This window comes from Natator depressus, chromosome 1 (genome assembly GCF_965152275.1).
Source record: "Natator depressus isolate rNatDep1 chromosome 1, rNatDep2.hap1, whole genome shotgun sequence".
NCBI classification, from domain to species: Eukaryota; Metazoa; Chordata; order Testudines; family Cheloniidae; genus Natator; species Natator depressus.
In genome coordinates, this window is record NC_134234.1 from 292503969 (window position 1) to 292517144 (window position 13176).

Consider the following 13176-nt stretch of genomic DNA (forward strand, 5'->3'; position numbering starts at 1 on the left):
CGGTGTGCAGGAAGGGGCTCAGGGCAAACGGTTGGGGTGCAGGAGGGGGCTTGGGGCAGAGGGTTGGGTTGCAGGGGGTGCGGCAGGGGCTCAAGGCAGGGGTTAGGGGGCTCAGGACAGGGGTTGGGGTGTGGCAGGGGGCTCAGGGCAGGGGGTTGGGGGCTCAGGGCAAGGGGTTGGGGTGCAGGAAGGGTGCGGAGTGTGGGAGGGGACTCAGGGCAGGGGGTTGCGGTACAGGGAGGGGTGTGGAGGGCGGGAAGGGGCTGAGGGCAGGAGGTTGGGGGCTCAGGGCAGGGTGTTGGAGTGCAGGAGTGCCGGATACGGCCCGCGGGCTGTAGTTTACCCAGCCCTGGTCTATATTGTAGGGAAGGGATGTAGAGAGTCTACTCTGCAACAGGACTATCTGGAGGTATTCTGACCTATTGAGCCTCTGCCTCTGGAGAGTTATGGGTTGGGCACATCAGATCAGGAGCTCTGCCACCGTTTCAAATGTGAAGCATACATTCCGCCCATCTCACACCTGGACAAGTGCAGAAGGGTGGGGTAGTCAGTGTCTTGTCTGCAACCCTCCCTTCCCAGACCCATTTGGAGAGTCTAACACTGCGGGCAGACCTCAGGAAGTACAACTATAGTCAGCCACTAGGCAGGGGCAGAAAGGAAGAGCAGCTCTTTGTCATGCTCCCTGCTTGCATGCCTAGGGCTCAGCCAGCTCTTTTAAATTTAATGAGAGACTCTCATTGACTTCAGTTGGAGCTGGATCAGACCTGACACAGAGTGAGCCAATGTCCACAAGGAGTGGGTTTAGGAGGTAAATTCCGATTTCCATATATGAATCATGCAATGTTTCCAAAGTACACTCTTTCCTTTCAAATATGTTCCTGATATTAGAATCCTAAGACAACTTCTAAGAAATGTCTTATCCTGTGCTAGAATAGCATTTTTTATTTCTTATTCATTTTGCAAATGAAAGTCCACAACTCATACTGACATTATCAGTGCTGACTTCTGCAGCCACCAATTCAACAGAGCATGGGGATCTGAACTCCAACAGGATTCCAGTACACAAAAATGAGAATACCACCTGCTTTTACTCATCTTATACTTAATAGCATAGGCATGGCTGACTTCTAGTTATTGCAGAAGCCTCTTAAGCATATTAGAATATAATGGTTACAGTAAATTAGAACCTGCCACAAAACTGGATGTTTCTCTCCTTCTTTTCCTCTTTATAGCTCTGCCAGTATTGGAGGACTTCTCAGAATAGAAAGGGCTTACAAATCACTTGTGCCACTTCAAGATATCTCAGTGCTGTGATTAGCATTCACAACATTGTTAAGCAAGTCCAAATAGCCGGAAAAGCATGATACCGCACCTGTTCATAGCTAAAATGATTTGCCATGGCTTCCAAAGGAGTGGACAGGAATGGTCACTGAGATTAATGGTAGAACAGGAGAGGTTCCTGAATTCTGTGATGGATTTTTCCACAAAAATATTCAAGTTCTAGGGGAGACTTTTACGCAGCAGCATGTTCGTGGCTTTCTCCTGTCAGCATACCTCAATCTGCCTCCTGATGACACTGCTACTGGTGCTTTTTTGATACTGTTAGGCCTAGCAGCTTTGAAGCACTGCCACTGCTGTAGTCTGCTGTTTCCACATTATGTGCAGCAAAGTGGCTAGCAGGACTGATCCAGCAGCAGCAGTCTCACTATTCACTTTTGCTTTGAGGCTTTGCCCATGTGAATTCAAATTTTGCAAGTAAGAATTTGCACATTTCAGAAGGTTGGAAAAACTATCATTTCCCCCAAGGAATGCTGTTATTTGTGGATAAAACATAAGTTGAAATTCTATACAGAAGTAAGTGTTCCCATATTAGCTCTGTGCAAGAGCACACACTTCCTTTGTTGCCTCTAAAATCAAATAGCCTTTTTAGTGGAAATCAGTGAAAAACTGAAGGGAAGCCACAAACCATATTGCTTTTCATAGTGCTCTACCTTCAAATTCAACATATCACAGCGGAAGGAAGCAGAGAACAAGCTAAGTGATTTTAATATGCTCGGCAATGAGGGTTACAGGGAGAAAGAGAGATTCACATATGAAAAGGGAGTCCAGGATGCTAGTAGCCTCTGAACTCAGACATTTGCATAGCAAACTGACCCGTCAACTGTTTTATACAATTACTAAAGTGATAATACACTGTACTGCATGTTTCTTTGTGACACGTACTTTGGAGGAGATGGGCGAAGAGCTGACATATTGGAACACCGCCTAATGTACTGTGACCAACACGTAATCCACCATTTGAAACGTGAGCCATATATCTACAATAGACATGACCCCACTCCATTTGGTTTAGATCATGCCTCATCTTTCCTTGCATAGCTGCATAACGCTGTGGAAGTCCATAAAAGAAGGACCATGCTAATGAGGTTCAGATGCAGCCATGAATTTTATTACTGGTTTGATAGAAAGACACATTAAATGTCAACATCAAGTCCACAGATCAGCTGTGCAATGTTCTTATTCTAAACCCGTTCAGTTGGATGATTTGATGTGTACTTGGTTTTCATGGCCATCATTTCGTAGTTGGTAATTTGTCTTGGACAAGCCACTGACACTTACTGTACAATATCCTGAAAAAATCCTTGATGCTGCTCAAAATATGTAGAAGTTAGAAGATAAATGGGGAGAAACTCAGATGATTCCCCAAGGACTAAGAAATGGTACCAGCAGTTCTTGCTTCTAATTCTTACAGATACCCTAAGATTCTTTCTATTCTGGTACTTTGTTTTCAGTGCCTTATGTCACAGGTAGCAGTGAGTACTAACTAGACATGTCAAATGCTGACACCTTCTCCCCATCTGTCTGTACTCCTTTGAAATGTGTTCAGAGCTGTATTTCCTGCATTAATGGAAAAGCACTTGAACACTGCTGACTCTTTTGGGGACACAAATCGAGGCACCATTGATTGGTTAGAGAAAGCAAAGCTGCCTGAAAAAGAAAATGGCAAATGAATTTCAATGGATTCTGTAAGGTTAAAATTGTAGATGCTACTTCTCTCTGCAGAGCCACCATTGACATCAGTGGTGGCAGAATCAGATCTCTCTAAAAATAAATCTTGCCTATATTCAAATTAAAACCTTCAATTATTTAAATCAACAGAATTAAAAAATCTTATTTACTTTAAACTATTCATGCTGTTTTTAAAAAGTGTATTTCTTTCAGCTCAGACAAAGAAATATATGAGTAAATTCACTTTGGTATGTAGTTAGTTGTCACTTTCCCATTCTCATGCATTGCTAACATGTTTGGTTTGCAAACATGGCAAGGGAACATGCTTTTTAAAAATGGTTTTCATTGGAATTTAAAGCAGCTTCATGAAAACATTTAGTCTTAGGTTTCGTAAAAGCTTATTTTTCAAAAACCTAAATGTGGGGCAAATTTAATCGGATAATGTCCCTTTAGATGGCTTTTTCCAGACAACATCTGAGTGTATCTTAGACATATTATTGGTTCTCTTCCTTTTTCTTTTCTCGCTTCATTCTTAGAATCAGTTTGCTCAGTCAAGTCTTCCTCCTCGGCTTTCTCCTTGTCACTATAGATGGAGACTGTGCTGTTACTTGCTTTTTCACTTTGCCACTATGTTGTCTTGGTGCTATTCCACAGCAAAGAAGGGGCCCAATTCTGCTTCCACAGAATTCAGTGACAAAACTCTCACTGACATGAGAAGAGTAAAATTAGGACCCAATTCATTTTAATGGGCTCTCCTTTGGATTCCCAGCTCATTACCAAACCCTGCCATTGTTACATCTGTACTTGTCTGAGTGGAAACATTGTTTAGATTTTAAGGTGTTCAGGATTTTGTTGCTTTAGTCAACAGTGATACAGTTTTTGTGTTTTGCATTTAAAGTGTATTATTACATTTCTTACCATCCAAGCTGTGACAAAGTCTCCCATCCAAGTCCCCACTGCAGCAACCTTCATAAAACTTTCGTTCCTGATGCCCATAAAGTCTGTTATGATGTATGCCCTGTGGAAATAAGCACACAGACTGTAAGTTACACACATTCATTTGTTTTACTGAGGAGAAATATTTTTAACATGAAAGATTTTCCAGCTTTTGTATGATCACACATTCGGCCAGATCTAACATCTACAGGAGTCAGTTCCAATTAGAGGTGGAGAAGTGAATACGGTTGTACAACCATGCTATGTTTTTAAGCCAAAAGACTGACAAAAGCTTCTGAAGACTATAACAAGAGTTCTATACTTTTCACCTCTCCCTGAGCACAAACAGAACTGTAGCATTCTGTCAATTGGAGAGCTCCCATAAAAATAAAGTCCTTTCATCTCTCTTTAAAAATAATTGAGCCACCTGACCTTAAAATTCTGTGAATCGTGCAACCATGTGTCTTTTAACATTAGAGTAAAAATACCCTTCATTTAATTCTAGTGAGAAGCAATTGTCTCATGTTCTTGTTAAATTTCAAAATCTCCATGGACATACTTTATCTAAAAATGAATGGAAATGTACTTTCACACACACTAAGCTATGTTCAGGGAAGGACTGAGTTAACAAAAAACAAAACAAAAACCCAAATATTCTACTCAAGCAATGGAGCAAATGGAATATGTAACATCACACAACGGTCTTCTATCCACTTCAAGATCAGCACAAAGGGACAAGTTGGGAACTACAAATACCAATTCTAATTTTGAACTCTCTTTCTTACTCACAGCTTAGTGCATATTTATTTCCTTTGTTAGCAATCTCTTTGTTTATTTTTAAAGAAAAGCTTGTTCTTGCTCATTTATGTAAGAGCTAATAAGTTGAACAATAATAGGTCTTACATTGTATCTTTTCAAGTAAAAATGTATTTACAGGCTTCTTAAAACAGACTATATAAATGTTATGCATGTTCAAGGATATGGATGATGAAGCCAACTGATTGTAACAACTTCTTGGAAACTAGTGTTATCTATTGTGCATGTAGGCACCCTTTACTAGAAGGGCCTCTGAACTTTATTGGGAGTGTTCTAGGGGAAAAGCCTGTGTGCTGCAATCTAGCCTCAGAGATTAAAACTCCCACAATGCCCTGGGGAAAGAGGGGGAGACTTCCTCCTGCAAGGAGAGCAGGCGGTGGACTCCATTTTGGGAAAAGGAGTGAGATTGCTGCTGTGGAGCTCTGTCTATATCAGGAGCTGCTGAGAGCCTGCAGGGGCTTTGATTGAGCAGGGAGCCTCAGGGGCAGTTGGTGGCTTTACTGGAGGCAGGGCAGAGACTCTGCCTAGAGATGACTGAGGTGGGCCTGTAGTGAAGGAGCTCTGAGTAACCCCCACTCTGGTTTGGGAAAGTAGGTGCAAGGGAGGGGGCACAGCAGAAGACAGAGCCTGAGGAGAGGCAGAGTGATCTTCCCACCGAACCAGGACCCAGAGCTGCTGACATGTGGTGGGGCTGGCTCCAGTCGTCACAGGGGTTGCGCAGCTTGTTGCCCGGGCTGGACTGATACACAGAACCAACAAAGCACTGTCTCCAGCTGCAGATCCCCAAGCGCGCCCATGCAAGCGCCTAGGACTCTGAAATCCAGAGGAGTGTACACTCCTGGGTTGGGTAAATGGTGGCAGTGTAAATGCCAGTTAGATAAGTTTAATTTATTACTTTATATTTGTTAATTGATTTTATTCAACTGCCCCTATGGATTTAAATTAATAGTGACATATAATCTTAGTCTGTTATACCCTGAATTTTTAAGTTGTTAAGTAAAGGTGCATTAACTCTATTTTAAGTATATTGAATGTACGTTATTTATAATTGGTATTTGAGTTACACCCATACCACAGATTATATTATTTATTATTAGAACAGATTTATTCCTGGAGTTTCCCAAGGCTCACCTTTGAGTGTGTGGAGGGGACAGCCAGGTGGAGGCACTGCCAATTTTAGGAGTGAAGGGACTGCAGCAGAGGGGTGAATAGAGGATTCCTACCTATCCAGCAGGACCACTGGGATACTCAGGATCTTCTTTAATGTCAACAACATCAGGCACACAGGTGAGCGTTGCCTGCTCCCGAGTAACCCAGGGAGGAAATGGGAGTTACATGCAAATCTATCTAAATGCTTATTATGAATCCATCACCATAGTATCTAGGAGCTTATGGGCCAGACCCTGAAACTGTATCTGTGCAGGTGGACCCCCTGTGCCTATGTGGAGCCCCATTAAAGTCAAATTTTGCCTGCATTGATCCAGTAGAAGGATATGGCCTTGCCACGCACAGGCAGTTGTGCAAGACTGCTGTAAATTAATTAGTGTAGCCCTGCGGCTGTGCCAGCCACTTAAAGAAGCAGAATTAGAAAGCCATTAAAGCTACTTTTACATCCCCATCTCCATAGCTGGGCATTCTGTGCTACCCTTCCTAAGAAGCACAGCACAGAATCTGACCCAGTCTGAGCAAGGGACACACTGACCCAGATAAAATCCACACATGTTGTGAAAGGTCAAACTTGTTCTTTTCTGGGGTTTGGCTTTATTGAGAACTCAAATAATAATAAAGAACATAAACCTCAGCCACACCAACCTTTCTTATAAACTGGTCCTATTAATAAGCCACACCTCCCACAATGAATTAGCAGAACTTGCTCAACCACTTTCAGTAGATTCTAACTTCTGCAGACAGAGTGGTACCCATATATAGACTCATTAACTCACAAATGCTGTCAGGTCCCTCTCTGTGAAGGGCTTTATTTAAAAAAAATCTGCATAAACATTTTTAGAATTAATGCAGAACTTGACTGCTATGCTGTGCAATTGTGCCAGGACCGGATCACATTGTGAAAACTCCAAGTACTCAAATGAATCCTGGTACCAAATGCAGACTGTTAATCAAATGACAAACCAAATACTACAAGACAAGCATTGTAATACTCAATTAAGCAGCACAAAAAAGCAGGGATTAGAATCTCTGTCAGAAGAATGAAAGAAAATTCTGGCATCATTTCTTAGGTGTCAAGAAGCAGATTTCACGACTGCAGTGACATGGACATTGAAAGATCATCTGAATGAAACAACTTAAGAGCATTCACTATAGCTGATACAGTACATCAGACAGCTTCTCCTGAGGAAATGCAGTATACAATGGTCATCACCTTGATACTGTGATCAGGGGAATTTACCACAATAAATAATTTTAAAGTAAAATAATTTAAAGTAAAATAATTCAAGAAAGTATGCCCTACCACACACATCTCCCTGAGGTTTGAGTAGGTGAGTGAGAATTCTCTGAGAAGGTCGGAAATGCATCCTGGAACCTTGCACCAGGGTTGCAAACCCTTCTGATGCAGAAAAAGAAGAATACAACCACAAGGAAGAGGAACAGTGTTGAGTTTAAAGTAAGATCTTGCGGATTTAGTAAAGAGAAAGGACTTCATAATAGCTAGTTCTTGGTTGTTTCAGTCAGTCTCCCTCAGAGACCCAGGAGAATAAGGCATGCTGGGAAATAAGTTTATAAACAATACCCCTTTCTCAGTATTGCCAACCCCAAGCATTTGAAAATCATGTCACACTCTAAATCATGAGACTGGCTTAAAAATCATAGTATTTTTTTAAAATAATACATTTGGGGTTCTTCTTTTTCTCTTCTGTTTTTTGAGCCTTTAAACTTCATATTTTCAAACTTTCTTCCACAACCCTGACTAGAATTAACTAGAAATTAACTTAATTTTTTTAACGAAAGCAGAAATTCTCAAGTAATCAGCCGACACCATGAATCATAGAATCAGCAAAAGGTAGGGCTGGAAGGGACCTTGAGAAGGCATAAAGTCCAGCCCCCTGCACTGAGGCGGAACCTAGCAAACCTAGATCGTACCTGACAGGTGTTTGGAAGCCTATTCCATTGCTTAACTACCCTGTTAGAAAGTTTTTCCTAATATCTGACCTAAATCTCCATTGCTGCAGACCCCATTAGTTCTTGTCCTATCTTCAGTGAGAACAATTAACCACAGTCCTCCTTATAACAGCCCTTAATGTATTTGACGACTGTTATCAGGTCCCACCTCAGTCTTCTTTTCTCAGGACTAAATATGCCCATTTTTTTAACCTTTCCCCATAGGTCAGGTTTTCTCCACCTTTTATCATTTTTGTTGCTCTCCTCTGGACTCTCTCCAATTTTTCCACATTTTTCTTTAAATATAGTGCCAAGAATAGGACACAGTACTCAAGCTGAGACCTCACCAGTGCCACGTAGAGCGGGACAATTACCTCCCATGTCTTACATATGACACTCCTGTTAATACACCCCAGAATATTAGCCTTTTTGCAGCTGCATCACGCTGTTGACTCATTCTGTTTGTGATCCACTATAACCCCTGAATCCCTTTCAGCGGTACTATTAACTAGCCAATTATTCCCCACTTTGTAATTGTTCATTTGATTTTTCCTTTCTATGTGCAGTACTTTACACTTGTTTTTATTGAATTTCATCTTGCAAATTTCAACCCAATTCTATAACTTGTCAAGGTTGTTTTGAATTCTAATCCTGTCCTCCAGAGTGCTAGCAATTCCTCCCAGCTTGGTGTAATCTGCAAATTTTACAGCATACTCTCCACTCCAGTACCCAAGTCATTAATGCAAATATTGTATAGTACTGGATCTAGGACTGACCTCTGTGGGATGCCATTAGATATGCCTTCCCAGTTTGACAGCAAAACACTGATAACTACTCTTTGAGTGTGGTCTTTCAATCAGTTATGCAGCCACTTTATAGTAAATTTCATCTAGATCACATTTCCCTAGTTTACTTATCAGAATGTCATGGGGGACTGTGTCAAAAGTCTTACTAAAATCAAAATATATCCCATCTACTGCTTCTCCCCTATCCATTGGGCCAGTAACCCTGTCAAAGAAGGAAATTACGTTGGTTTTGCATAATTAGTTCTTCACAAATCCATGTTGGCTATTACTTATCCTATTATCTTCTCAGATAATTGTTTTTTAATAATTCGTTCCAGTATCTTTCCAGGTATTGAAGTCAGGCTGACTGGTCTATAATTCTTGGGTCTTATTTGTTCCCCTCTTTAAAGATGGGTACCACGTTTGCCCTTCTCCAGTCCTCTGGTACCTGATCTGTCCACCAGGAGTTCTCCCGTTTAATTGCTAGCAGTTCCAAGATGGCTTCAGCTAGTTCCCTAAGAACCCTAGGGTGAATTTCATCAAGCTGTGCCAACTTGAATACATGTAATTTATCTAAATATTCTTTAACCTGTTCTTTCCCTATTTTAGCTAGCATTCCTTCCTCCTTATTTTTAATATTAATTGTGTTGAGTATCTGGTCACCATTTTTAGTAAAGATTGAAGCGCAACACGCATTAAACACCTCAACCTTCTTGGTGTCATCAGTTATTAGCTCTCCTTCCCTGCTAAGTAGAGGACCTACACTTTACTTCATCTTTCTCTTGATCCTAATGTAGTTCAAGAACCTCTTCTTATTTTCCTTTTATGTCCCTTGCTAGGTGTAACCATTTTGTACCTTGCCCTTTTTGGTTTTGTCTGTATATGCTTGTGTTATTCTTTTGTACTCCTCCTTAGCAATTCTTCCATGTTTCCACTTTATGTAGGATTCCTTTTTGATTTTCAGGTCATTAAAGAGCTTTTGATGGAACCATATTGGTCTCTTACTACTCTTTCTAGCTTTCTTTCACAGAAGGATAATTTACCGTTGTGCCTTTAATATTGCCTCCTTGAGAAACTGCCAGCTCTCCTGAACTTCTTTTTCACTTGGATTTTCTTTCCATGGGACCTTACCTACCATTTCTCTGAGTTTGTTAAAGTATGCTTTAGCTGGGGCTTTAAAAAGAACATAAACTATCTCGAGATTCATGGTAAAATTGTGAATGGTGACAGTAATGCCCAAATATGGAGAAAGACCTGGAAGGAGTCAGAGTGTACTGATGGTCCCTTGGAAGTTGAAGTCAAGCAAACCCATTTGCTTTATTTTTGGTTTTGTCATCATCCTTTGGCTTTGTATCAATTTTGGGCCAGGCACCTCAAAAACAGAGCTTTAGTCAGAATATTTTTTGTTGTTTTTGGAGTAGGGCAAATATAAAGTCTGCAGTCACCTTGTTGCATAAAATAAAGCGTGGAGCACCCAGGAAGGAGAACTTCTCTACTCACCACTTTCAAAGTGCCATTTTCTATCTGATCTGCAACACTAGCCCAAAGCATTTGCCATTTTATCACACACACATACACACACGTACGTGCTGTTAATATATAATAACCTGGTGTAAATGATGCGCTTGATTTTAAAAATAATTAAGGCCTAATTTAGATATATAATGTAGATGAGTATCAAATTGTGAATTATAATTAATCTAATAAATTATTACAAAGATGCTATTAAGCAATATAACCTGGGTATATTTTTAGCGGTATTCATTAACTACAAATGAAATAAACAACAACTTCATGTGAAACATCAGGAAACAATATCTGGCTTTGCCATTGCTTCATTCAAAATGACAACAGAAATGCACTACTTTCTATTCCTTTTTAATGCTATTGGCATAAAATTATTCTGTTTCTTTTATGTTCTATTCAAATAATTTTCATTTGAGAACACAACAAAATATGTGATTGCAGAAATTTGGCCACTATTAGGAATATAAATTTTTATTTGGTTTCAATTACGGCAGTTGAGAGAGATTCTCAATTTTCAAGTTTTAATAAAAGTACACATTTTCTTTAAAGTACACTGCACCATTATTTGACCTCGAAGGATATATTTGCATAGTGCTGCACAAGGAATTAACTTTAACATAGCAAAATCCTCATGTGCATGGAAAGAAGCAAGTTTGAGTCAAATTCTCCTTTGCAGGATTCAGACTGGTCTCCACTGACATTCATCACTAGTGATAGCAATAGTGGAAAGTATGTACAGTGGAGTCGTATCTTACGCGCGGGTTAGTTTCTGAAGTCAGCACGTAAGGCTAAAATTGCGTATAGTCAAAATTACCCTTGAAAATCCCTTCAATCGCCCATAAAGTACAGTATACTGTGCAAGGTTTTGTGTATACAACTCTGTACAGTAATATGTATAAATATATAATGTATACAGTAATGTACAGTATATAAGGAGTACATATGCAAAATATAATTTTACAGCACTGTATTTTTAATTACAGGGGGTAATTACAGGGGGTGTCAGGGCTTGATGTCGATCCAGGAGACGGAGGTGACGGAGAGCTTGGGTGATGGAGAGTGAGTCGTAGATGAAGTGGTTGGCTCTGGTTCAGCTCGAGAAGCTGATTGCGTAGGCTCATCTGCTGCTGGTTGTTTTTCCTTGAAAAACATGGTGATCAGCAACTGTCGCTGTTGTCTCTTGAGCTGCTCAAACATTTCTTGATAGGGTCTCAAATCGTCCGTAATACTACGTGTGATTTTGAGGCTTCGTTCCATAGAGGGATTGTATTCAGAAATTAGACCATTCTTCTTTGGCAGATGCAGCTTCACCAGTAGTCTGCATGTTTTTGAGGTTGAAGCGGTTCCCAAAACTGTTAAGCCATCCTTGGCTGGCTTTGAATTCCTTCTCATCAGAAGGCTGTCCCTCTTCGGCGGGAGGTTTGAACAGCGCATAGAGGCTAAGAGCCTTTTCTCGCAACGTGTTGCCATCAATAGGCACATGTTTATGGTTCATGTCTTCCAGCCAAAAGTTTAATGGCTTTTCAGTCTTCACTAAAGTCTTATCACACACCTGGCTCGTCACCTTAGCAGTTATTGGAGTACTTGATGCCACGGCTTGAAGAATTTCTCTCTCTCGAATCTTGATGGCACGGATGCTAGATTCGTTGCGGCCATATTTACGCTCCACGTTGGAGACCGACATACCGTCCCTCAATAAGTCCAACACAGTCAGTTTTTCCTCCAGCATTGGAACTGATCACTTTTTCTTCGGTTAAGCACCAGATGAAGTATTTGGTTTGCATTTAGGGGCCATGTTGTACAAAAAATACGTATCTTTAAACACTAGAATCACACTCAGTGCGGCGAGATGCTTACACTATGAGAGGCATGCGGGAACTGAGACCGACTAAGGGAACAGCAGATTCACATCTCCCATCTCACGCTCACTCCGGGGCATATGCTCATTGAGTGGAATGGTGGGTGAATTGCCCACAATATTTACAGGTATCTTGTTATTTTTCTTTTTTTTTTGCTGAGCGCGTATAGTTGAATTCGTGTAAGATAAATGCGCGTATGATGCGACTCACCTGTAATGTAGATGGGGATTTTTACCAACATGCCATCTAACTCTGCTTACAGCTCAGAGCAGGGTGAGATGAGACAGTGGTAAAAATACCTCACCCTATGTACATTACAGCTTCCATCAGTGCTGCCATTGATGGAGCTTCACCAGTGGTGAATTATGGGTCCCCTTTTTGGCAGTGCAGATAAGGCTGTAAAGGACAGAGGTACCTCTTCACCTATGACCAAATACTCAGACTGGAAACTCAGACATCAATTTTTTGAGCAAATAATTACCTGAAAAGTCTAGATGGCGCGGAAAAAAATCAAGAGAAAGTTTTCATAGTATCATCAGTGCTCTTTTTATAGTATCATCAGTGCTTTATGATTCCACATCCACAGAATTTGCCACAGAATCTACTCTTTGCTTCAGAATTGTGCTTCACAATCCAAGCTTTTCTTTAAAAAAAGTTCCTAGCACTCCAAGTTGTGGAGAAACTCTTCCAAATGTGAAACAAATACAAAATGATGCAATAGTGTCTGACTGCCTCAAGCAATAGTTCTGAGAGGCATGACTTTATCTCAGTTGGCACTTAACTTTGAAACCAAATGTTGAAAATATAAGTGCCAATATTTTTAACTATTTAGGAGAAATTTCCCATTAATGTGTTTATCTCGCAATGTCAAACTGCCTCCTGCTCCTTCCCAGGTGCCAGAAAAATCTATTTTCTCCTCCTTAGTTGCCCAAACTTCCTGCTTCCCTTAGTTGCCCAAACTTCCTGCTTCCCTGACCCCTCACAATGCTGTTCTGTATTTTCATACAAAATATGAAGCACAATGAAAACAGAAAAAAGGGGGGACAATGTAATACCAATATTAATTCCAATTTATGACACAGGGAATGGTGCACTGACCATATTGTTCATTTTCATACTTAATTCAC

The 13176-nt window shown here is 40.6% G+C and overlaps 1 protein-coding gene across 1 annotated transcript in view; it reads right to left on the minus strand.

The window, feature by feature from the left end:
• The window catches only part of TMEM117 (transmembrane protein 117), a 310171-nt gene that overhangs the window by 162549 nt on the left and 134446 nt on the right, over window positions 1–13176 (minus strand). The window contains exon 4 of the mRNA XM_074942172.1: window positions 3928–4027. Coding sequence (XP_074798273.1) covers window positions 3928–4027 — 100 coding nt within the window. The remainder of the gene's footprint in view (window positions 1–3927; window positions 4028–13176) is intronic.